The sequence below is a fragment of the Sinohyriopsis cumingii genome, chromosome 5 (assembly GCF_028554795.1).
Source record: "Sinohyriopsis cumingii isolate HCF-2022 chromosome 5, ASM2855479v2, whole genome shotgun sequence".
Taxonomy (NCBI): domain Eukaryota; kingdom Metazoa; phylum Mollusca; class Bivalvia; order Unionida; family Unionidae; genus Sinohyriopsis; species Sinohyriopsis cumingii.
In genome coordinates, this window is record NC_142965.1 from 17,533,551 (window position 1) to 17,560,058 (window position 26,508).

The 26,508-nt window shown below is 35.6% G+C and overlaps 1 protein-coding gene across 1 annotated transcript; it reads right to left on the minus strand.

Annotated features, from left to right (window-relative positions):
• Positions 1-211: 211 nt before the first annotated feature.
• LOC149798722 (renin receptor-like) lies at positions 212-26,508 on the minus strand. The gene is made up of 8 exons (XM_089957586.1): positions 26,435-26,508; positions 24,183-24,325; positions 23,336-23,470; positions 15,533-15,631; positions 14,576-14,764; positions 9,425-9,574; positions 6,091-6,216; positions 212-4,631 (listed from the first exon to the last, which is right to left on the minus strand). Exons 1-8 carry the CDS (start codon positions 26,502-26,504, stop codon positions 4,437-4,439), a joined length of 1,107 nt encoding a protein of 368 aa, XP_089813712.1. The 5' UTR covers positions 26,505-26,508; the 3' UTR covers positions 212-4,436.

Sequence of the window (26,508 nt, forward strand, 5' to 3'; positions counted from 1 at the left end):
AAGGGCATCTGAGAGACAACAATCAAGATAAATACAAACAGTAAGTGCTGATGTTAAATAAGCAGCATACAAAAAACACAAAAAAAACAGCAGTAGTAACTCATTAGTAAACAATAATTTCAAATACAACAAAACTTAAATTTCAGCTGGAGGAGATAACAGGAGAGTTACTGACGACTAAAGAAGGTAAACAAAATATAGTACAGTCAAATGATGATGCAAGATTTATTTTTTTATTGCTTGACATAAATATTCATACAAGTACTAACTACCTTGCATCTGCAAATAATGTGTATGTAGCAGTGAACACAAAAAGCTATAGAATCCGTACAACTCTTAACAAAAGGCCCACATCAGCCTCAGATTACTGACCTGGCTGATATGTGCCAAGTTTTAGTAACGGTCATGGCAGGCTGGCATCATTTCAACAAAATTGTACGACTTCATAATACAAATTTTTCTGTTAAATTTTGCTCAATTTTCTACGCAGTTTATAAGATCACTCAGTAGTTAAAAGGTTTTTCTAATTTTAGTAACAGCAGTCACATTTCATGGTTGACATATCATTTGTACAAACATGAAAGGCCTATATGGCAGAATGCTTACAAATCTGGTAAAAAAGTATGGTATCAGTTTTTGAGAAGTCATCATTTAACATTGTTTCTGTTTTAGAAACAGTGGCCATATCTGATGCCAGATCAGCGTCTTTTGTATAAAATTGGAAGACCCTCACATGAGGATGCTCTCTTTCAAATTTGTTCAAATTCTATTAAGCGGTTTTTGTGAACAAGTCATTTATAATGCTTTCTTTTCTTGTAATGGCAGACAGGTGAGCTAAATTGATTATGTCATGAATTTCTGCATCTGGTTATCTGTTTAACAATAACATATTACAATACAAATACATAATTCACAAAAAGCAGTATAATTTGACTGCTTCATTGTTTACAATAAGTATATATCAAGTTTATTCTACCAACATGACTACAAGTGTTTCCATTTAAATCTACTTACACCCTTAATGCACACATTACTTTTTCAATTTCAGATATGTGATTGAGATCAGTGTCAAACAAGAGTCCCTCAAATGGACTTCTGTTCTAATAGCCGAAATGTATTTCCAGGGATTCAAAACGATTTCTTCTTAATAATTACTAAGTGTTGAAACCATCCCTGATATTCTTGAGCAGTAAGATCATCAAATCAGCCACGGTGTCAGCCATAATGGATTAATAAGATTGGCACCATTTTCATTTAAGACTCCATGAAAAGACTCAAGGTGAAAAAATCCAGGTTGATAATGCCATCCATTCTGGAGAATTAATGACAGGATTTGTTAGTATGTTAATTGTGCCAGCCAGACATACCTTTTTTTATAGGTCAGATTGGCATCATTTTCACTGAGAACCAATCAGGTATTAGATTTTTGGTGAAAACCCCATATTAATAAGACTTTCCAAAGATGGTAGCTTTGGTGGCCATTTTTGATGCCTGGGCAGCACCATTTTTGGGGGACTTGGTGAAAACGCCATGCCAATATGACTCTCTGTTCAGGCAGAAGAACAATAACATAATAAAGATGGCTACCATTGCAGTCATTATTATGTCAGATAGCATTTTCATTTAGGCCCCCCAAAAACATCATGAAAAGTCTCTTAGTGAAAGTCATGTTGATATGACCATACATTCCGGAGTAACAGGTGGCCATATTGGATATCTAAGCAGAAAAATTTCATTTAGAATCAACTAGACACGATAAGAAGTCTTCTGCTAAAAAAAAAAACAACATGTTACTATGACTCTCCAGTCATGAGAAGAGATAAGATTTTAAGATGGCTAAATTGGCAGCCATACTTGACACTCTTAGGACCAATTAAGCAGCATCAGAAGTCTTTTAGTGAAACCCCCATCTGAAAAATCATACATACAGGGTAACACAATTTTCAAGATGGATCCTATGGTGGCCATGTTGGATGTCCAAGCAAAACCATTTTATTTAGGACCAGCTAGAGATAATGAGAAGACTTCTGGTAAAAACCCTATGTCGATACACACATCCATTTAGAAATAGGAGGATTTTTCAAGATCTTGGAATTAATGTGTGCAGAGTTTTAATGGCAATCCTCCAAGTAGTTCAGGAAGAGTAGTGATAACAAACTTCTGCTAATGGACAGATGGACAACAGACCATCACTGACCAGGAGAGATAAATTATTATTGGGGTTTCATCTCATATATTGTCTAAGTTGTCTTTGTTTTTCATAAAACTGTGATTTTCAAGTTCTCAATTGCATTCTCTCTCACTCTGTCCCTCACCTGGGGAGTTTCAGTAGCTCAGTAAAGTATTGGGCTCATAATTCATGGGCTGTTGTTTCAATACCCACCCTGGCCAGTCCAGATTAGCTGCCTCTGCAGGTCTGTCATTGGGAAAAGCACTTGACTCCCATTTCCTCAGCATGCCATTAATAACAAAAACAAAACCGAACTGCTCTCTCTCTCTCTCTCTCTCTCACATTTACCAATACAATAGCCAATGAATCGCAGCATAATGCAAAGTATCAGTAGGGACATGATGATGGATCAAGAGTGGTGTTTTGACTGGACAAATGGCACACATCCCATGGTATATTACCGACCAATGAAAATGATTCTTCTGGGAATTTAATCTAGGAAGAGCCTTCAATATTAACCTTTCTTCATCTCCACAAGCACTGATTTATTCCTAAGAATTACACTTATGTTCTGGAAGGGATTTTAAATATGTGAAACTGAATGGCTATGGAATGTTTCTGATTGCATGTATCTATCCATTATCACATTACATAAAGGTATAACATCTAAAATACATATAGAAGAAAATATTAGGTATGGCGATATGACAAGAAAATATTTATAAAGATGAAAATGTGCAACAATAAATTCTTGTTCTGGAACTCACATCTTGCTTAAGTGACCATGATTTAATGTTTGCAACAATGGTGGACTAATCAGCACCAAACTTAAAGATTGCAGGCAATAATTAAAGTAACTGAGTAAGTTTGTCCAAGGACTGAGCTCAGTATGACCTAAATATAATCTTTTCTAATAAGTTAGTGTTAGAAAACCACCTGTTGTTGCCTTATCAATACCCATCCTCAGTCAACCATATAATATGAAGTTGTTCTAACAATACAAAATGAAAAGAAAAAAAAAAAATATGAAAGAAAATCTCTAATCTCTTTATAAGAAAAAAGAAAAATACATGAGAAGAGGAGAAATACTAAACTCATGGCCAAATTATCGTTTTACTAGTTATAATTTCTCCTTTTCAAAACATGGTTGAAACAAACCTTGAAGATCAGGTGCTTGAAATTTACATGTAAATATGAAAACTTGATTATGTAATGAACTTTTAAGATAAAGGCAGATGCACAAAGCTACCATACATATTTGCTTACAAGTCATGCAAAACTGGAAACAACAGAGGCCACAATTGGCCATCAAATAATGTATTGACAAATTAGGGTCTCTCTTATTTGTTCTACTGATCACTCCAAACAAACTGCATTGACCCAGATATGCTGGCACATATTGTGATGGTAGGTCTGGGTTTATGAAGCTGGATCCAACTTAAGCAAGTATGTATGATATATAAACTACTGGTTATAGTGTACCATATGTTCTTCTGTCTATACAAATATTAGACCTAAGTAATGATCAGACGATAATGTGAATTATCATCAGGGCTGTTTCAACCGAAAATACATAGCATCATAGAAAGCACATGAAAAGAAACTGCCAGGGTACTTTGATTACAAAAGGAGTTATATAAAAACTACAAAACTGTGAATTGCATCTATAGGTGGTTACTGCATGTCAGGATCGCCTTCTCTAGGTCCCAAATATATTTTACTGGAACAGCACTTAATACAATCCCTTTGAATTTATTGATATTATATTTTAAAAGAACCATGACATATCTGACTGGATGACCAATCTACTTTGACAATGTAAAAACTTTTTAATGTCAGTATAACTAGCTTCAAGATGAGCATCAAGTGCTGTATGATGAACATAAATCAGTACAAGTTTTTTTAAAACAGTTGAATTTTTGGACATTGTAGTTCAAACTACCTAGGCAGCAGTTTTCCATCTATAAAATATTTACAAGAACATTTTTATTTCAGAAATAATGAGAATCTGTCTTTTTTTGTTTACAGGAGGAAAAACAAAGATGACAAATGCTCAGCAACCAGTATGTGTCATACCCGACCATCCTTACTGTCCCTGATAACCATGTGAAAAAGTAATGGTTCTTCAAATTTTTCTCATTAGAATATTTCATAAATATTGTGATCAACCACGCATCACATACCAAATATACAGACAATATACAGACATCATTACTGGTTTTCTATGACTAAACTGATTTGTCCTCCAAATAAAACAATTCTTGCATTAATCTTTCTTCAGTCTGGTGGTAGTCATACGATAAATAATGCTGTCACGTCCTGGATCCATGTTCCATATTCCATAAGCAACAGCAAATACAGACAGAGACATTATGATCATCATCCACAATGCTATGTTGAATATAGCAGGATACATATAATTATAGTCCTGAGACAGATTGAGGTCTGTCTTGGTTAGTATCTGAAAAAGATTACCAAAAATTTTAGTTTACTGGAATATATATATTTAACTAACAAGTAAATGAGGGCTTCAAAACAAAGGTGGGGGGAAGGAACTGGTCTCTCCCAATATTTACAATGAAAAAAAATTTATCTTAAAACCCCCATCCTCCTTTTTCCCTCCAAAAGGACTTCAGGAACAAATTCTGTACATATTATTCTCAATGACAACAAGAAAAATATTTCCACCTACAGATATGGCAGAATATCTTTTGTTTCAAATCTGAAATTTTTGTGTGTAGTGTGTGTGTGATTTGGATTTTTAACACAGATTTAACAGCTTTTAAGTCATATTGCTACAATATCTGAAGTGGTAGTTTACAGTGATGCCTAGCACTGAGGCTTCATACCACAGATATGCAGCATGATGTCCCATCCAGTCACATTATCCTGACACCAGGCCAAACAGTCCTAACACTAACCTCTCAATGTTGAGCGCCAAGTGAGGCAGCTGTTAGTACCCTTTTTATAAGTGTTTGGTAAGACTCAGCCAGGGTTAGAACCTGCAACCTCCTGCATCCAAGGCGGTCGCTCTAACCACTACGCCATCGGAGCTGTCAAAATATGAAATTTAGTCTTGCCTATGATATATTGTCCTTTGTACTCATTAACTCTGACATCATAACCATGAGTTTCTTGAGATCTATGCGCAAAGTCTGAAGGCTACCAAAGCATTTGTACACAAAGCTTTTCACCGAAACAAATGTCAGACACAGATGAAACACCAGATCTTACCACCTGTGGCATTCATCAAGGCATGAAAAAAATATGTTGCTTGCTTTGTACAGTAAAAATCGCAAGCATGTTTAAACTAACTCACACTGACATACAACAGCAACTTAGAAATATAGTGCATCAGCCAAAACTGATGCAAGATATGTAATGAAATGAACATACAAAATACTATATTCTGCATTAATACAAACTAAAGTTGTCATATTTGTTAAAAAATATTCTGCTGGAATTACCCAAAAACAAAGCAAATGCTTTATTTTCAATATGAGAACAAATGATCAAATACTTCATCAGGGAATATATTTAACTGAAATGTGATGATGTTATATTTCTATAGTACAAAACTGCAGTCAGAAATTCAAAGAATATGTCAACTTTACTACATATTAAACTGTTGCAGCTGTCACCACAGCAATGATGCTTTTCTGTCCATGAGGATTTAAATGCCATCTATGTAACTATCATGGTACAGCTGGATAACATCTATATAGAAACTTACAACTAACAAAAAAGCTGAATCTCATTAGGTAACTCTGACAGGGTTAATATCAGCAAACAGACCTACACTATAAGATGACATTTTAATGCCTCGTCTGCATACCATGATAGCTATGTATGTAAAGAAAATGGAGAATATTATTTGTACAAGTGGTATGTCTTTAAAACAAGTTACATCAAGTACTTACTTTTGGAGTATCTGTAACATCAGCCTTCAGACTCCTGACCTTCCTTAATTGTCCCTGAACTGGGACAGTGGTCAGAACTTCAATTACAACATTGTCTTTGTACAATTTCCTAAAATCTTCTGTGATCTGAAAACATAACATTGTAACATTTTTAAAAATTAATGTTCAATACTCTGACCTCCAACTATTCAATTTACAGCAATCATGTGTAAAATGACAATCGAAATATGCCTAACTTTTCTCCCAATAAAAGAGAAGACAAATAATCCAAATGTTGAGAATAAATCAAACTTCTGCTGGTTCATAGAACCTCAATTCTAACAGAATTCTGTTGTGATTCTTTTGACTATAACCAGGTTGCCTGTAACTTAAAAAACCAAACATGTGCTTTACAAAATGACCCTGCCATAACGCACCACACAAAAATGCGAATTCAGATAGAATGCAGTCGTGGCATGGCTCCGAAACTTTGTGTATTCATTCGCACATGAAAAAATATTTTTTGTTCCAAGTATGTGAAATAGTGTATAAAAATTTTATTATTATTTTGGCGAAGAGATCACATTCGAATTTGAATACAATACGATCATGGCGTTGTTCCTGAAATTATAAATACATGTACATGTATTTTTCTCGTACCGGGAATTTTTCTTTTAAGTACAAGAAATAGTGTGTAAAATGTTTATTATCGTTTTGGGGAAGAGTTCATGTATGAATTCGAATATAATACGATCATGGCGTGGTTCCTGAAATTTTAAATACAGGTACATGTAAGCAAGTTCACAAACACAAGTCGTTCTCTTTGCGCAATGATTAGTAGAGTAGTTTTCACACGTTTCTTTTGATATTCACAAAATCTGAAGTAAAAGTTATATGCACGCTGAATGCATGTGTTGATTGTTAATTATTCTTGTTGTAGTCGTTCAAACGAATAGGCGTACAAGCGTTAATTATTGGAAATGTGCAATGGATAAATGTACATGGCAACCAATACGAGAAAATTTTATCAGCATGAAATTTGTACAGACACCGTTCATAGACCCTGGAATGTAATGAACCGTACACATGCTTAGTCTTTCTTGCATATGTCCATGACATGTTGGTGCAATGTGAGAGATGTGAAAGTACTGTCCAGAGTAATACCTAGATTTCATACTGACTGTGTGAATTTGATGTTGCTGATATTTATTGTTTGAGGTAAAGGATGTGAATGAGAAAGTCTCTGTGTTGTGATCAGAATGGACTCATTTTACCATTAATCATCTGCAGCTTGTTGCATGGCATCCATGATTTCACATCAGAAATGCACATCTCTACACCTTGGATGGAAGCATCAACTTCAGTTGGGTGGCTAGATTTGTATATTTGGGTGTCATCAGCGTACAACTGGTGAGCGAGTGAGTATATAGAATGAAGAGAACAGGTCCAATAGCAGACCCCTGTGGAAAACCACAACAAAGATCAACTGGGCTGGAGTGTATTCCATTTGCAGATTCAATTTGTGTCCTGTTGACCAAGTAGGACTTGAACCACAGTAAGGCTGTATCATGAATGCCAAATATATGCTGGAGACGGTGAAGTAATATATCATGTTCTATTGTGTCAAATGCTGCAGACAAATCAAGGAGGGTGAGGACTGTAATCTTTCTGCTATCCAAATCAGAGAGAAGTTTCAGTACTGCGGCAAGGGCGATATGCATATCGTACATTGCTAAAAAGACTGTTTAAATTCAGATGAGATACAAGTTGGGATAGAACAACTTTTTCTAAGATTTTTTATGTGAATGGGAGATTAGAAACTGGGCGGTAGTTCTTTAATCGTTATGGTCGAGTGTTGGTTTCTTCAGCAGGGGCTTTACAATGGCAGTTTCGAAAAATGATGGGAATTCCCTGGATGAGAGAGAGGTATTAATAACATCAGTTAGTGAAGGCAATACTGGACACTCAAGCAGCAGTGATGTTGGACTTTGTAATCCATGACTTTGTAATAAAATAACGTATTTATTTCTGCAAGCTTACTAATTTCTGTGTTGTGAAAGAATGCCATGGGTGATAATCTGTTCTCCAGATATCTTGTGGCAAACAAGACCAGATTTTTAAAATTCTTAATCCCTAACATGAAAGGATTATTCACTTTTACAGTCTTTGCAATCACATGATCTTAAGTCACACTGGTAATCCCAATGGGTGTGCCATATTCCAGTCAAGGGAATTATTTTCTCCATTTTTCATTAAAGTTAGATCCACAGTTACTCTTTTGTGTTCTTCTTTCACTTTCTTTAGTGGTTCTGAGTGTAAGCTGTTTTCATCTGGAGATCACTTTCTAGTCTGACAAGCATTGAGGTTGAACATCTGGACAACATCTTGCTGAGCTTGATAGAAATTGCGTCAGAGCACACATGATTTGGAGAAGCTACTCCGTCATAACATTGCCTATGCTCCAAGTATACATGATGCCATCCCTCATCGTAAGGATTGGATATTAAATAAATCATGATCGCATTATGTGAATCCTTTGCATCAAAAACACACATGGCAACAAAATGTGTGCATCTATCATCTCCAGTGCGAGTCTGATACACAAATCCTCAAATAAAACATAAATGTTATAACAGATATATATCTGTATGGCTATATAAAATTATTTTTGAGATGAAATTAATACAATGTTTTAACAAGAACAATCACTAAAAAATAAAATACATGTACAGTAATTGTGGGAATTCCTCATTCTCAAATCCAACTAATTTACGACTTTGAAAACTGGTAATTTTGCGCACACCTGTTATGAGAATCCACCTGTTTGAACGACTGCTCTTTACTGACAGAAAAAGTGGTCTATCAATGGCATGGATGTGATATGTGTCACACTGTCTATACATGGTGTATAATTTGCAAAAAAATATCAATAAATAACTTTAATTAATAAAAAATTACCCTCATGATATGTCGGCTAATCACAATATCAAATGTTCCCTTACTGTGGCCTTGACTTTGAGACAAGGGTCATAGCTATGATACTCAACACACCATCAAGACAGGATATATACTTGAGCAAAGCTTCACTGAAATATATTTTGCAATTCAAAAGGTATAATTTGGACAAGGATACAAGTCACTGAATTATATTTTCCCTTGTCATGACCTTGAGCAGGTGGCATGGCTATGTTATACAATGCACCTTCTGGTCATCATATACACTTCAGCAAAGTTTAATGAAAATTTCTACAGCTGTTAGAACATTATGAAATGCACATGATCATAATATGCCTGACTCTAGATGGCTATATAAAAGGTGATAGCAGGCAAAACAAACCAAAATAAAACAACGTACTTTGTGGATAAAATCTGTTACAAGCTGGGAAGCATCTGCTGCTTTGGGAGACTGACTGCCATCTTTGTCGTGAATGGCCTGCAATCCAGTCACACTGAAACTGAAAAGGTCTGGAGTCTTGCTTGCCAACAGGTTGGGGTTAGATGTTAACTGAAAGAAAAGTTTGTTTTAAAAATGAAGTGACACCATGAAAAAAAGTTTATACTTAATCGATTCTGAAGTTAAAGAGCCAAGCCTTCAGGCCTTTAAACGAAAAAGGTCTAAGCAGTATATGCCCTACAAGTTCCTGTGCCCTAGTACGCCATAAATAACTCCCCAATTTCATTCTCAATTAGATTTGTGCTTGTATAACAAGTATATGATAGTAAAGACCAAAAGTCATATCCAGCAAGGTTACAGCTTGTAAAAATAATCTCAAGAGCTGAAATAATGGAAATCTAACTGGGTCATCAACATATGCATGTCTAGCAAATTTAGTGTTTCTAACTGAAATGGTTTTTGCTTATGGCATGAACAATGTTTCTGCCAACAATTGTCAACATGCCACAAATTCCCCCACTAATCTAATGCAAGAGAAGGGCAAAAGTCAAACAAGAGCCATAAATTAGTCCACTTTCATCAGAAAATGATGAAAATCACACTTAACCTAAACCTTTTCTTATATAAAGCCTTATACTAAATTTGGTTTCAATCCAAGTATTCCTTCTAAAGTTACTTTGGAAAGCGGGGCTCCAAGTGGCCGAGTGGTCTAACGTGCTCTCCGTTATGGATCACTGCCATCTCACCTCTGTCTGCATGGGTTTGAGTCTCGATTCAGCCAATGTGGGTATGTGAGAAAGCTTGCCAGTAGCTTCTCGTGGGTCAGTGGTTCTTTCCAGGGTTTTCCTGGGTTCTTCCTCCACCATTAATACTGGCCGCCATGTATAGCCTATCGTGAGCTGAAAAATGGCATTAAACCAGACAACAACAACAACAAACTTTGGAAAGCAAACGTTTCTAGTAAATTATGCTTCTCCAAGAGTACATAGCTGATCACATTAACATTAGAAATATAGGCCTGCTATCTCCCAAATTCAGCCCTTAAAGACAAAAATTCATCTTTTCTGTCTATAGCCAGACCTGACAAACCTAAGATATCCTTCTCAGTACAGCAATCAATGTTTCCACATGTAAAACCAGATTTCATTAAGGCATAAGAAACTTGTCAAGTTGTTAAGGAATTAATTAAAAGGTTCACATGGTTCCCAAGCTTTTTTAAAAATAAATTTCCAGGTCATTTCCTGGATGAAATTACTTTTTTCAAGGTTCACATATGATCATTACTGAATGGAATTAAAAAACATTTCAGATTATAAAACATGCATTTTCTAAATCTAAAATTGTTTCTCTTTCAAGGCTCTCCAAAAACATCGAAGTCAGAAAAGATGATCATGTACAAAATCAATATTTACCACCTGTTTAGTTAGGAATATTAATCCAAATAAATCCAAACTTCTGTATCGATGGTTCAAATTTAACACTAATTTGGCATTCAATTCACAAGGTGTCTCATACGATGTTGTACAAAAGTTTAAAAGCTTGCGACACCTGGTGGTGACAAAGGGCAATAAAGGACAGAAGTTATTGTCCTTTGTCTATATGAGAAAGACAGAAAAGATAAATTTTCATCTTTTTATTGGGATGGTTTCAGGCGGTAGGACGCTTATATTCCTAATGTTAATGTGATTAGAGAATGTATTCAAAGGAGAATCAAAATTTGTGTGGTACAGAACATCACATAATGTGATGCACTGACATAGGCAACACCTTCCATCATTATGGTTGAGAAATCAATTATTGAAAAATTGCTACAATGGTTTAAAAAATGAAACAGGTCATCTTCTACATATGCATACCAATATGTCTGCCAAATTTCATATGCTTATGTTGTGTATGTTTTTGAATAATGTCAAACCTGCCAAACCTATCAAGACCTTCTTTGTAAGTCAATCAATATTTTTCTGAAGTTATGCCAATTTTGAACGAAGTGTTATGAAATATCATGTAATGCTAATGTCAACACGGAAAACACAAATTTGTTAAGTTCAGAAGAGTGATCTGATACAGCAAAGGCAATATCATGCTCAGCTAAATATTCTAATTTAACTTGTATTTTATTTTGCTATCATTTGTTACATTCATTAATTTAAGGTCATTTCGCTAAAACTTTAAGGGGCTTCCGATTCCCTTGCTTTCTGAAAGACTTGGGAAATCAGACGGGTTGGGGGAAAGGTAAATGCATCAAGACCATTGCAAATTGGGGACAGGGCATCAGCTGCCCAGGTTTTGGGATTGGGGTCTGGGTGCAAAAGAAAGGTCAGAAGGCTGGCATTCCACCATATTGCAAGCAAATGTATTGGAGGTCAATTCCAACAGGCATAGATTTAACATTCAACTTAAGACTGCGGGGTGACTCGACCATTCTATGTGAATTGGTTGATTCCATCAGGACAACAAGTCCATTAAACCTGCCTGAGATGTGACAGACTTAAATGTGGATTTGTTGATGATGACACATCCTAAGAAAATCCCAAAACCTAACGGCCGAGGTCTGAGGATTCGGTATCTCCAAGACTTCTTATGTAATTGATGATAGATGAGTTGCCAAGCAGAATGAAAGCAGAGTCCCTAGCATGACCAAAAGCATTCACTGCGGCCTTCATCTCTATAAGAATGATGTGCAGCAAGAGCTCCTGAAAGTATAAAACTATGTGCAGTTCTTGTAAGGTATAAGTTGGTCACTCCAGCCAGTCATGGTGGCACCTGTCAAAATTGTGATTTCTGCTGGTTGATCCTGTAGCAGGTTTCCTGGGTAGTGCAAAAATCTGCTATCAACTATTGTGGGAATGATCGCCAAAGTCAGTATTTATATCTGAAAGTGGTGAATGGAATGTCCAGGACAGGTTAAGGTGGGCCTCTGTACTGGTCCAGAAGTCTGGTCCATGATGGTTATGTTGTGGTTGTGACACAGTGGTAATGATATAACTGGGGGAGAAGCCCATAATGTTAAAGATTGTCAGATCTTTTTCTGAATTAATAATCTCTCCATCTCCAGTGACTTGTTCATTAGGAAAATATTAATGAGGTGGCATTAACAGCAAACTAATGGCATCTGCACCCTTCTGTGTGTGCTTTTTAGCTGTCTTATTTTCACAGGTTAACTAATGGACTGTGTTGGCCACCAATTTCTCTTTGAACCAGTGAGAGCAAACACTGTAAGTATGGTTCAGACTGAACCTCATACAATTAATATAGATGAAGTGATCATCTCCAGCCAGTGTTTGCACAACTCACTTTCGATCTTGACCATCAGTACCTGTAATCTGAGAAAGGAAAACAATGGCATATACAAATGAACTCTGTCAAGTATTGTGCTGAGTGAAGTGATTGTCAAATGATCATCAACTTGAAATAACTTACAAGTAAGTTAAAAGTATTGTGATAAACTGTACGTACTACAGATAATAAGGCAGGCAATTAAGATGGCACAAACTAACTTACTGTATGATGAAGTCTGACAACTAAAGTGTAATTTATTTGTCAATGATGAAGAAAGACCGTGATTTTGACAGAAAACACAAGTATTTTATTTCCTTGATGGGAAAGAACTCCAAAGGAGCACTCAAGCTGATGAAAGGCACAGTGTTGAAGTAGTAACTGAAAACTGATGGGATTTGGGGAAAATCTCTCTATCCAAGGCAATATCACTCTTGTCTGACTGCTCTCTTGGCAAGCAGACTTAAAAAACATTTTATTACTTCTTTTTGTTTGGGAGAGCTGGATTTGTTTGGTAATGGATGAACTCCTGAAGTATTATGATTGGGGAGGGCTGGATGCATGTACGAGTTGTGGATGTACCCCCAAAGTATTATGATTGGGAAGGCTGGATTTGTGTGGTAATGGATGTACTCTTAATGTATTATGATTGGGAAGACTGGATTTGTGTGGTAGTGGATGTACTCCTATAATTATTATGGTCAGGTAATGTATCTGAAGAAACAAATATCCATGCATGGCTCACAGCTAGCTACATTTTGACTGTGAGTGTCTGTCATCTGATGACACTCACTAACATTCTGTGCATATATGGCTCACAGTGAGCTACCTATCAACTAGCTACTTTTCAACTGTGAGTGTCTGTCATTTAGCGCCACTCATTAACATTCTGTACACACATGGCTCACAGGGAGCTACCTTTTGACTTTGAGTGTCAGTCGTTTAGTGCCAGTCGCTAACATTCTGTGCACACATGGCTCACAGCGAGCTACCTTTGGACTTTGAGTGTCGGTCATTTAGTGCCAGTCGCTAACATTCTGTGCACACATGGCTCACAGCGAGCTACCTTTTGACAACAAGTGTCTGTCATTTTTTGAAACACAAACAAGATGATAATGTAAGGGTCCCCATGGTGACAATAAGGTAAGAAATGGAATTACCAAGTTCTGTGCATTTTTTTTTATATCCATGGTTTTTAAAATCAGTAGGGGAATAGAAACTGCTCTTAGGGTGTAAAATATTGTGATGCTTACCATGATAAACACAGTACTGGCAATCCTTTAAAAGCTGGTTTAATAAACAAATGGTACCTTACTAAGGCTTAGCAAGAGAACCAGTGTCTACTAAAGCTTAGCTTCAGGACTAATGTCTTACTAAAGTTTAGCTTCGGGAAAAACAACAACAATGGACAAGGTCAAAATCAAACTACCAATCTCAAGGACTGAGCACTGGAATCGAGTTCACAGCACCAAGCTGCATCCTCCTCACTCGCTCTGTGACCAATGAACATGTCAGAGGGTTTGACCATGCCTTTGTGTTGAGGACTTTGTTCAAGGGCAAACATTCAATGCAGAATGGCACAAAACTGGACTGTCCATTGGCCCATGACAACCTAATTATTTTGCTCGTTCAATAATTTTTATCATTTGCATAGATTTTTTGAAAAATATATAAAATATGAAGCAAAAATCCAGACTTTTGTGCATATTCATGAAAATATGGGTGCTTGGCAAAAAGACTCTTTAAGAACTTTTTCTTAATTTTTGAAGTATTCATCACAGGGAACTGATCAAAAGTCAAACTGACAACTTTGCTCAATTCTAGTCTTCTTCTTACCATGCTGATGACATCTTGTATCATCTGTAGCTCTCCCATAAGGGCCAGATCCTGATCCAAACTGCTGTTTAGGGATCCAGTTTTAAGGGTCTGCAACAGGGAGTCTTGGTTCAACAAGCGGTCTGCCATTTTCAGTATAGTATTTGGCAACTTGCGGAAAACATCAAATTCAGTTCTAATATTAAACATCTGCAACATAAAATAAGTTATTTCAAATTATGACATTCATGAGCAACTGCTACATTTTGTATTAACAAATATCTGGTTATTTATAAAATCATTCAATTTGTGTATGCTGTTATAATTAGGCAACAAGTTTAAAAATACAAAAAAAAGCCTGAAACAAAGGTGGCATTAATTGTACATTAACTAGGAACAAAAATCATGCAAAACACAATGGCATTGACAACTGACCTTTTCACCCACAAATCTAAAGACCTCTTCTGTACCTTAAGCCCTCCACAAACTTTGACTAAGCTATATGGTCTAAACCTGAAGTTATTATACAAATATTTTACTTCTTTCAGTGAGTGACCTTGACCTCTAACCATCTGATTCAAAAACAGACTTCTTGTATAAAAAAATTTAACTTAAGTCAATTTTACATTTTGAAAGGTCAAACTTTTCACAAATCACAGATTGAAAAATACGCATCATACAGCAAAAATTTATGGAAATTATGAGACATGAAGGATTTTGCAGTCATAGAATAATATGTATAAAAAAAACTCAGTAAATATGTACCACCTTAAATAAATCAAAATCCGTAACTGCTATAGCATTTTATGTCTGTGACATATACCTACAACATTACATTGTACATAACATTTGGAGTTATTATATTTTATACATTAGTTTCCAAGATGAATTTACTGATATTTGATGGACAAAAGCTGATTCATTGATTGAAAGAAGAAATAATTTGCAATTAGAAGAAAACAAAAGTGATTATCTCACATTACTGTCCAATGCAGCATCTAGAAGAAGTGGGTTTTTATCATAGAAAACACCTTGCATAACTGTCATAAGATCGGACACATCTGGCATTGGATCATTCTGAAATAAATAAATTTGTATACATGCTCAATCTGAGAAAGAAAAACCAAGAACAATTCCAAATAAAATCCTTGAAACACTGAGAAAACCCTCTCCATTTTCTATAAATATCACTGAAGGAATTTGCGACAAGGGTTCCTGTGTACTATACTATGTTGAAATATGAATTCGTCATTATTCATAGGGTACCAATGTTTTATGGATTTCTTTCCTATTACAAACCATAAATTCTATGACCCAACTACACCCAAAGTGTAACCTACTTTCGACAATGCACAAACTTAAGTACCAACAGTTTTCTTTGCCAAACCATGAAGCCTCAAAAGTACAATAATTAACAACATTGTACTATTCACACTGTGTTTAACAAACAAAACATTAAAACATAATCTTTCAGATTACAATAACGTCACCATTGATGCTGCAAAATTGATACTCACATCTGGAAAATTTGCTAAAACAGGTGACGCATAATTCTGATGCTAAGTTTATATTTTGCAATGAATGTACATGCTGTAGGAATGCGATAATATTGTGCTCTAATAACTTGCTCTAATAACTACACACTAATGTAAGACAATATGGAACAGAGTCCATGCTAGAGAAACAGTCATCCCATTGCCTACCAATTTTGTTCTGGCCTTTAAATGTTTTCATATTCTGAGACCAATATCAGTTCCTGTGCCTTTATCTGTTCAATGACCAATGTAAAGCAGTTTAAAAAATTTAAAGATTATCAACAACTTTTGTCTCAATTTAATGATTATTTATGTCTGCAATTATGTTTTAGTCTACGAGATTACATGCAGTTGTAGCAAAAATAAGCAAATTATTAATCTGCACATTTTTATAGACTGACTTCTGGTAAAGGTAAATCTCATTCTGTAAAAACTGGGACTTGTACATGTGATGTCTTTATCCCTCATAAGATCAGGTAGAGAAATTGTATACTTCAATAACTGTCACCCTTCCTGAGGTTAACAGTTTTGTAAAAGGAAAGGCATGCAACAATTTTGCTACATTAAACAATGAAAAATGTTGATATTTATTTTTACATTTAATATCTTCTGTTTTCATATTATTTGGCTGAAAGTTTAGTAAAACTGCAGTTTTAACCAGCCTACATTCTGACCTCCCCATATTCACTTCACTTTGTACTATCTGTCCACAACTGTGCCCTATTCTGACAAAGACAATGAGTAGCTTCACTCAAAACTTTGCATCCAGCAGAACCATCATGAAAGACTTGGAAATGGCTAAATGTCTGAATGGTGCCGTTTTAAGTACACCTGTATCAAGAGCTTAGTGATGGAAGTATCACCAAGGTCCTGTACTTCAATTTGCTCCATGGGGATAAAGCAGAGAAAACTGGGTTTGGAGTGATTTGAAATGCTTAAAATCCAACTACTTCAAGAACTTATCAACCCAAGGAACATCCTCTGCAAAGATATGAAATTGAGACACCAGCACTACAGCTCTCTCCAAAACAGAGCAGACAAGAAAAACCGTTAAAAGACCATCGAGGTTAATGAAACATTATCAAACTGCATCATAATAGGCTGCATGGTTATTCTGTCACGCTTATTACAATCAACATCCCACAAATATTCTGAGAATATGGTAAACGATTCCTGAGCTGGTTACAAGGATCTGATGCAGTGGAGATTTATAATCAATGGAAAAAAGGCAATAACTCTGTAAAAACTGGTCATGTAAAAGATCAAATATACTAAAAAGGCACATTCATGTGTTACAGGCAACTCATTCACCAAATGGCATTCAACAATGATCTTTGCTGTTACAAGCAGAAATAAATATGGAAGGGCCCTGGAAAATGTCCAATATTTGTTGTCTTCTTCTTAAAAGTTTGTTTTATATATTCTGTATAGACATGCTTTGTCTTTAAAATTTTTTAATTTTTCATATTTTTCACATGTGACGACATCATCGGTGGCCGTGTGTGAGGTGTCGAATAGAGAAAATGTGAAAAGTGCAACTGATTGGAATGTATTAATACAAATTAAACTAGCCATCGCAGTTATGAAACAACACGAAACTTTCAAAGTTTTCTTTATCAGACAAGCTGAAATCTATGAGAAAGCAAATTTTAAAAAATTATGTTTCTCCAAGAAGACCCATTCACATTACCTTAGGAATATTAGCCTGCTACCTCACGAATCCAGTCCTACTAAAAGATGAAAAATGTCTTGTCCTGTATATGTTTTGATAGACAATAGGCAGTAACTCTTGCCCATTACCTGCTATTGATAGCACCAGGTGTGGCCAGTTTTTTTTAGATGAGTGAGACACTAATGCAGATGCAAGCATGGTGGGGTGGTTGGGAGGGTTTTTAAGTAATGTGATTGGGAAAGTATTCTCTGAGAAACATAATTTACTTAAATTTTGCTTTCTCTGAATCAAATATTTTCTACGATCACATTATGTTAGGAGAAAAAGTAATAGGAGGAGGGATACTTAGCATCTGACCTCTACCTTGGGTATCATTGGTACCTCGGTTAAGACATGATGCTGCCGGAAGGTATCTGATTTTGTATGTTGATATGGAGATTGTTACACCCATGCAGAAAATGACAAATCAGAACACACCAGTCAAGTGGTTTGATAACTCCCCTTTTGAGTAGATAGGTCCCCACCAGAGTCGTTGGACCGAAAGAGGACTGTTATCGCATCAGAGGTAATCTTTTCAGAAGTGAAAGGTATTTATGACAGCCTTCATTTCTAGGTGTGTTGATGTGTAGAGGCCATTTCCTTGGTGTCGCTGATGGTAATGTAGGTCATCAACAGATGGGTGCCCCCCCCCTGTGTGCACTGGCAGAGATACCTTCCATTATTTCCACCTTTGGGTTCTTCAGCAGGATTCCAAAGGTCAGCCAGCCTTGGATTGCCCCACTTATGTGGGAATGATCAAATCTCAGGCATGATCATGACTGTTTGATTAAGAGGGAGGAAAACGAGGCACCAATGTGCTGACAAGGATCACAGAAAGAGACAACCAAGTCTGATGAAATCCAAGTCCTGTTGGAAAAACAGACTCGATAAGTTCAATAATTCTGGTAATGAGAACACAAGAGGCTGTGCCAAATTCCAGCTGGTTAAGAACTGCATACCCAGATGGATGAAGTTCTGGGATGGACAGAGGCCTGGCTTTCCCAGTTCGTGAAAAGGTCTAGACGATCTTGAAGAGAAGAATGATCATTCCTGCCTTGGTGAAGGATAGAACTTGCCATGTGTTTCTGTAGGAAGCTACCCAGGTAAGCTGCCATCAATGTAGATGGCTGGAACTGAGATATGACACAATCAAGTCTAAGTGAAAGCCCATCATCTAATGTTGAGGCCAAATGGAAGAACAGTGAATTGATAACTGTGTGGTGGTAAGCAAAACAGAGAAACTTGGTGTTTGGGGTGGATAGGGATATGAAGGTACCAGTCTGTCAGATTGATACAGACAGCATATGTGCCAATTTGATGGAATGGTGGAATGACCTCCCTGTCTCCATGCTGAATTGGGTGTGGCGACTCAAATCAATGGTGGGTCTCCACCTGCTGTTTGCATTCCAAAAAGAAAAAGCCTTGAATAAAATGCTGGGGAGTTTTGGCCTTTGCACAAGCTCTCGTGCCCATATATCCTGTTGTTCTAGAAAGGCATCTATCTCCCGATCTGACAGTGTATTTGTGAGGAGGGGAGAGGGGACTGTTGATGAAAGAAACCCGAACCCCCTCTGAATGATCTGGATCAGCCCTCCCTTAAGGGTAAATATGAATAGCTACACATTCTTGTCAAGTGCTAGGAGATAAGTTCTGAAGGCATCTGTTGCTGTAAGTCCATTCCTTCTCAGTGAGATCTACCGATTCTTTAGAGCAGTGGTAAGGGTGGGACATTCTGAAGTAGCCAGTACCCCAACAAAAAAAAAATTGTCCTTGATGGCAGCTGAAATGTAACCAGAAAAAGAGAAACCAATATAGTCACCCATCAAATGGCAATCGATATTTGAATATCAATTTTGTTTAAAGAAACATAGATGTTGCAGACATCCAGTCTTATGTTACGTGTTTAGGCTCTAACAAACAATAGCAAAAGAAAGAATGAAATCAACAAGCTTTGAAAAATTTAACAAATAATTTACTTCTCTGGAAGAAAAAAAAACAATGAAAAAAAGAAAGAAAAAAAAAGAACTTACGGTTCTAAAAATCAAATCCAAAAATAATCCACATATTAAATTTTTGAAATCCTAGTAATGAAATATTCTAATGAATTCAAGTTCCAGTCCTGACAAAAAATCCAAAATGGAAGGTGATGACGTATACTGCAGTTAGTATAGAGCTGATGTGCACAGTCCTTTGTGAAACTACAGAAAATAATATTCCGGTCTTTGAATTCTGAATAAAATTTAAATCCAGGAATAAGAATTATCCTTTAGAATCCAGATAATCTGAATAAAAATTATAACTCCAAACTAGTTGCAACATACACTTTCCAGTGTAAAGAAAAAGCCCAGCTCTGAATTTCTCTATAAATAAAGGTCATACAGTAACTTGAAATGCAAAACAGAATCCCGGATGAGGCTCGTCTCCAGAATTTTCGAGAAGTAATTACATCTAAAAGCACATAGTCCCAGTATGACCTTGACAAAAACCAATCATTTTACTCTAAGAATAAGATAAAAATAAAAAGTCATTTACTTGACTCAGTGATTTCTGAATTAAGGTCGGGAACTAAGTCAAAAATAGCAGTGTATCCCTCAGGAGTGTAAAACTGAGGTTAAAAAAAAAAAAAACTTGGTGTCAGAACTTGTGGTCAAATAAAAAATGTGGGGGGTCAAAAATATACTGACAAATTTTCATCCAACTCGTACTTTTTCAGCTTGAAATAGGATATTGCAACTTGCACAACATACTCTCCCTCTCTCTCTCTCTAAACATACAAATAAACCAACATGCACAATTAACAAACAAAAGCATTGTTCATTTAAAGAATAATTTTATTAGTTCATTTTTCTTTTAAAATCGTACTTTTAACAGTTTTCTTATAATGTTTTTGAAGCAATGTTATAGACCAACATATTACATACAAGCCCATACAAAAAGCCTAATAAATCTTTTTAACCGAATGGCAGTCAATTTACCGCCTGTCATAAAATGTGCACTATCATCGGTTTCATTGTACTTCATCCTAGAACAAATTTATCCAAAAATCAAGGAGGCTAATGATTCATCATGTTTCTAATAAGTTACACTTGAACTTTAAGGTCTTTTTTATTGCAGCAAAGTAAAAACTAACAAAATCTGCAATGACCCCCTGACTGTGTAATCCAAATAAACGCATCTGTCTCGGCAAGTTTACTGATTTCTTTGTTGTGAAAGAATGTCTTGGGTTATAATGTGTTCTCCAGATATCTTGTGGCAAACGAGGGCAGATTTGTTAAAATTCTTAAACCCTGTCACGAAAGGATTATTCACTTTTGCAGTCTTTGCAATCACGCTATCAGCAGTCACACCGGTAATCCTAATGGATGTGCTGTATTCCAGTCAAGGGAATTATTTTCTCCATTTTTCATTAAAGTTAGATCCACAGTTACTCCTTTGTGTTCTGCTTCTTTCACTTTCTTCGCTAATGATTTTTACTGCACGACGTTTTAATCTGGAGATCACTTTATAGTGCAACAAGCATTGAGGTTAAACATCAAGATATCTTGCTGAGCTCAATGGAAATCGCACGAGAGCTCGTGAGATATGGGGAAGCTACTCCGTCATAACATTGCCTATGCTAGTCTGGTTCCTTATTTCGTATATCCCCTGCGTTCCACTCCGCTATACGAATAGAGGAGCCCAACACAGGGAGTAAACAAAGTGGGGAACCAGTCAATGCCTATGCTCGAAGTATACACGATACCACCCTTTGTCCAAAGCATTGGATATTAAATAAATCCTGATTGCATTATGCGAATCCCTTGTGTAAAAAAAAACACACAGCAACAAAATGTGGGCGTCAATTTTCTCCAGAATGTATCCCTGACGCACAAATGTGCGTAAAGGGAAACACTGAATAAAAACAATGTTTCTATTATTAGGCATTTAGAAAAAGAATTAGGTCAAACTGAATTTTCTGGAAAATATCAAATTCCTAGTAAACAAATTTACATTACATTGACATGTAATGAAATTAAAAATAAAAAAATGTTAAACTTACAAACAATTAAATTAAATCAAATATACGTAATGCTCGGCAACACCCATTCTTGGAAGGCTAGGGTCACTGACCAGGGCTGCTCACCATACCATGGCCAACTCTTTGACACATTTCGACCAGTAGCAATATGACTGAAAAATTGTTAAAGCTACATTCAAAATCCAAATCACACACACACACTTTCCATTTACTAAATTTTCCCAATGCTGCAGAATAATTTCCTTATCTGTTATGATGTTGGTCTTCCCAACATAAAATGTTTCATCAGGAATTCATCAACTCTCCCTCTTGTCATCAAGTCGAATAATTTGAACTCTTTCGTATAAAGTATTAATTCTCCATTTATGTGATGACATGTTCAAGTTTTGTGATGATTAACTCCTATGTTGCTAATTGTACAGTACAGCAATTAAATTAGCAGTCAAAACTTTGAAGTCAAAGAATTACCTTGCTTATAAAGGAAGTTATACGTGTACTGTCACCTTATTTTGTCAAAATCTGTCTGGTTCCCTGTTCTGTTCATGACTAACTTCTGTGTTAATCGACAAAATCTATATTTATCCTATGATGACCATGTTATGATCTTGACAATTATGTCAAGTCATAATCATCAAAGACAAAAACTCACGGCTGTGTCAAGCCCCAAACTCTATCATAACACTGTTGACCCCATTTCCTGCAAATGTCAGCATTAATATTATTAACCGTAGTGGTAAATGTTATTTAGCCAAAACTTCCTTAAGTACCAAAAACATAACATTGGGAAACAGACATTGGTAAGAATAATTGGATTACTTACCTTACAGTATGAATTAAATACTGGTTCTGGACACTTATTAAAATAAAATGTGTCTGCTTGTAAGGGGTATACATGCTCTAATGACACTTGCATTCTCATTACTCCTACAGACAATGTTCTTTTGCATATCAGGGTCCAGATATTTCGAACAAATTGCTCATTGATGTTAGACACAAGAACATGGTATTTCAATGTAGAGTGCTCTTAAAAACCACCTGACTACAAGAATTGACATAAAATCAATAATATTTACTTCCTTCATTATTGTCATTATGTTTTGTAATTTCATGGTGCTTGATTTTGTAATCTTGATTTTGATGCTGTGTAAATTTTTATGTTATCCAATATTGTAAAGCACTAACAGCTTATGATTAGATGCTGTACAAAGTCCACATTATTATTATTATAATCATTATTGTTATTAATACTGTGTGCAAATGTGTGTGTAAATGTTTACATACACATGATCAATTATCATTTTGCACCTAATCGATGTGTGATGTAGAGTATAATTGTTTAATTTATTCTGGTAGAGTACAACAAGACAGCCTGGCAGACATATCAAAAGGTTTTATTATACATTGCCATTTTCCTGGAAATATGTACAGATGTGTTCCATCTGCTGAAATCAGTGAGAGTTATTCAGGAATATTACACAAGTACAGTGAGAACCACACGGCAATGTTCACAAACTTACTGGACTGACTTGGAAGTTGGCAATATTCCTTAGCTTATTGGTCAAACTGCCTGTGGAATCTACAACTGTAATCAGTACATTGGCTTTGGGCCTCTGAAAGACTGATCCCTGGAGAATACCATTCCAATCAAGACCCTGCAAAATATTAAAAAAGTTTAACAACCATGAGTAGACAAAAAAGATATAAAACAGACAAGAAGAAAAAAAACCCGGCAAAATCATATATTCTTCTGCGATGCCAGCTCCTACTGATGTAAATAGGAAAGCCAGCTTTACAAAAATTAGAATCTGAACATACAAAATAAATATTTCAAATCTGTATCCAATAATTTCATTTATGAATTAAACCAGACTGGTTTAAAAGCGGACTTTTGTTGATACATGCTTCCTACAGTCATCTTTATCACTACATAAACACAATGAAGTCTACTGAGAAAATAAAATGCAAGGTATGGTGTTCATCCAATGTTGAGGTCTTGCATATTATATTTAGATATATAATTATCACTGGTCACTTCAGATTCAACATCTTTACTAAAGCTTCTCAGGTCAACCAGGGTGCTAAGTTGACATGATTTCTTACTTGTAAATATTCAACTGCACTTAGGCAAGCTTTCAGACCATAATTACCAACAAAAATATTTCTGAGACTTTTTCATGACTCATTATTGGTTTCTTATATAAAATGTTCAAATCCAGATCTTAATGTTCACAGATGAATTCTATTCATAAACATGCTGCGATGCTATGCTGGTGAATTGTTGTAAAATAAAGACAAGTTTTTACATGTATATAATATAATAGCAAACATGTGAATCCTTCACCCTTCCTGCATAGAACAACTTACATTTTGAGATGAAATTCCCAGGGTATGAGAAATAACTTTCGGAACATCACCAGTTTCTAATGGTTTGGCCTGCTCTTGGAATGATACATAAGATGGTGCATGAGTCACTATTAGCTTCGAACCAGAGCTAAAACCTAAAAAATCTGAAATAAGAAATTTTCACAATTAGCTTAGCCAATTTTGAATCCTAATTTGAATATAAAACAGAAAGTGAGATGTGTGTAATCAAGCTTGGAGCAAATTAATGGTTCATATTAAACCTTGGTACATATACAATGTTGCTAGCTGATTCAATGTTCTGAACAAGTGTCCTCATGTCAACAGAAGAGTTACTGTACATAAGTGAAATCAATTGCTCAGTAAGAGAATGTTATGCAACCTGTTAAATATTCAATATGGTGACATTCATTATGTCTGCATTCCATCACTCAGGAGAACATATGTGTGAAAAGTCAAACTGGTCAAACATGTTGCTTGCATGTGACCTTGTCGATATAAACCGTTCAATTGTTACATAATTACCTACTTCTGTGATAGCAACTAGCAATCTCATTGGATCAGATTCTTTCAGCTGTATCAAATCAGAGTTGGGGAGTATATTTTATTTCAGCTAGATATATATGCCATGGGTCTGTGAAATGTATGTACTTGTGCCAGAGTTTTGCTCACTATTCTCAAAATAATTACATTATTATATCAGTATGAAATAAGATCTAGATCCAAATCAATAATTTATTATTACTTCATGAAAATAAAAATATCATGACCTGTAAGAGGGGATAAACAAGGTGTGAACAATAGTGTCCGGTTGCCATATAATGTGGTGTCATGATGAATAATGTTTAATAACTGAAAACAAATGTGTGAATTATAGGATCATCTGACAGTCACAAAATTTTCTGCAACAATTGTGAAAAAAGGCATGTATGACTCGACTTACAATACACTCAGAAATAACAAGTTTTCATAGTATTTAAGCACAGGAAGCTGTTTTTTACTATCTTTTCAAGGATTTTCATGCTTCCAAGCAGTTCAGGACTAAATCTGATGACTTTTAACTCTGCTAAGATTAATAACATTAAATATTAACTCTTCTTAATTGATCAATTAATTCTAAAATGACTTATAATTAATAACGCTGAGTCTATTCATACAGTGCTATGCACCTTACCTAGGATAAACTATTCCCACTCAACAATGTACATCTGCTGGAATGACTACCGTATATACTCGTGTATAAGCCGAATAATTTAGGAAAAAATAAAGGCCTGGAAGAAAGGGGGGTTGGGTCAGCTTATCTGTGGGCCAACGTCTAAACTCTACAATTTTTAAGTCTTTTTGTTGTTTACTGTAAAGGCTTTAAATCTTGGGACACGAAAAAATAATTTTTTCTGTGTCCTAAGACGTGTTTGTAAAAAAAATAAATCATTTTCAGTGACCCGAAACTTATTCAACTGTTATGAAGTACTATGATTTGATTTTGTTATTATTTTGCATGTCCATATTTCTGATTTCTCCAACATGAAATTTAAAAAGGTAAATACAGACTTCAGAATTCGCAGGCTGGTTGAGTTTACCTGGGATACCAGGCTAAACTATAATGTACAGTACTTACACAGCATAAAGCGTGCATAGCGTCACTTAAATCCTTATTTATTCCCAAATATATTAGATGCAGATTTTGCTTTATTCATTGTTTCGACCAAACTGCATTCTTTGAGATAACATTTCAGCTAGTCCTTAATGGCTGTTCCATTTACAATTAATCACACAAACAAGTTACTCATTTTCAATAATATAAGCGATCCTGCAAACTGAGGTAATATTTATGAAAAGGTATACACGATTAATTGTACAAGGCACATAACTAATGAATCTCAGCCGACACGACCCTATTTCTTAACAGACATATCATTCTTGGCGAAAAATAAACAAGTGGGTGGGAGTGGAGGAGGCGTCATATAGCGAGAATATCAAGTGATCGCTTATAAAAACAACATTCAACTAGCTAACATTTATCTACGATGAATTTCCGATTCATGTGTAAATGTAGTCATAATCTAGCGCTGAAACCAACAGAGGTCGCAACTCCAACAGTATGAGGACATCGATTTATAACGCCGTGTTTCAACTGAAACTCATTCTTAAAAGTTGTTTAAGTGTGCTCTAAATAAGATGAAAATTAAAAGACATATAAACACTAAAATCTTCCCCTTGTGGCAATTAACAAAATTAGAGAAAATCATAAATACACAGAAATATCGATAAAATTATCATTTTCGCCGGAACAGTCCGTCTGCTGACAGCCATCTTTATTTTCATGTGA

Excerpts from the sequence above, each read along its gene's own strand:
- LOC149798722 (XM_089957586.1), bottom strand. The coding sequence starts at position 26,504 with ATGAAAATAAAGATGGCTGTCAGCAGACGGACTGTTCCGGCGAAAATG. Across the intron at positions 15,632-23,335 it reads CCAACTTCCAAGTCAGTCCA|AATGATCCAATGCCAGATGT; the intron begins GTAAGTTTGTGA and ends TATTTATTTCAG. Across the intron at positions 4,632-6,090 it reads ATGTTACAGATACTCCAAAA|ATACTAACCAAGACAGACCT; the intron begins GTAAGTACTTGA and ends AATCTTTTTCAG.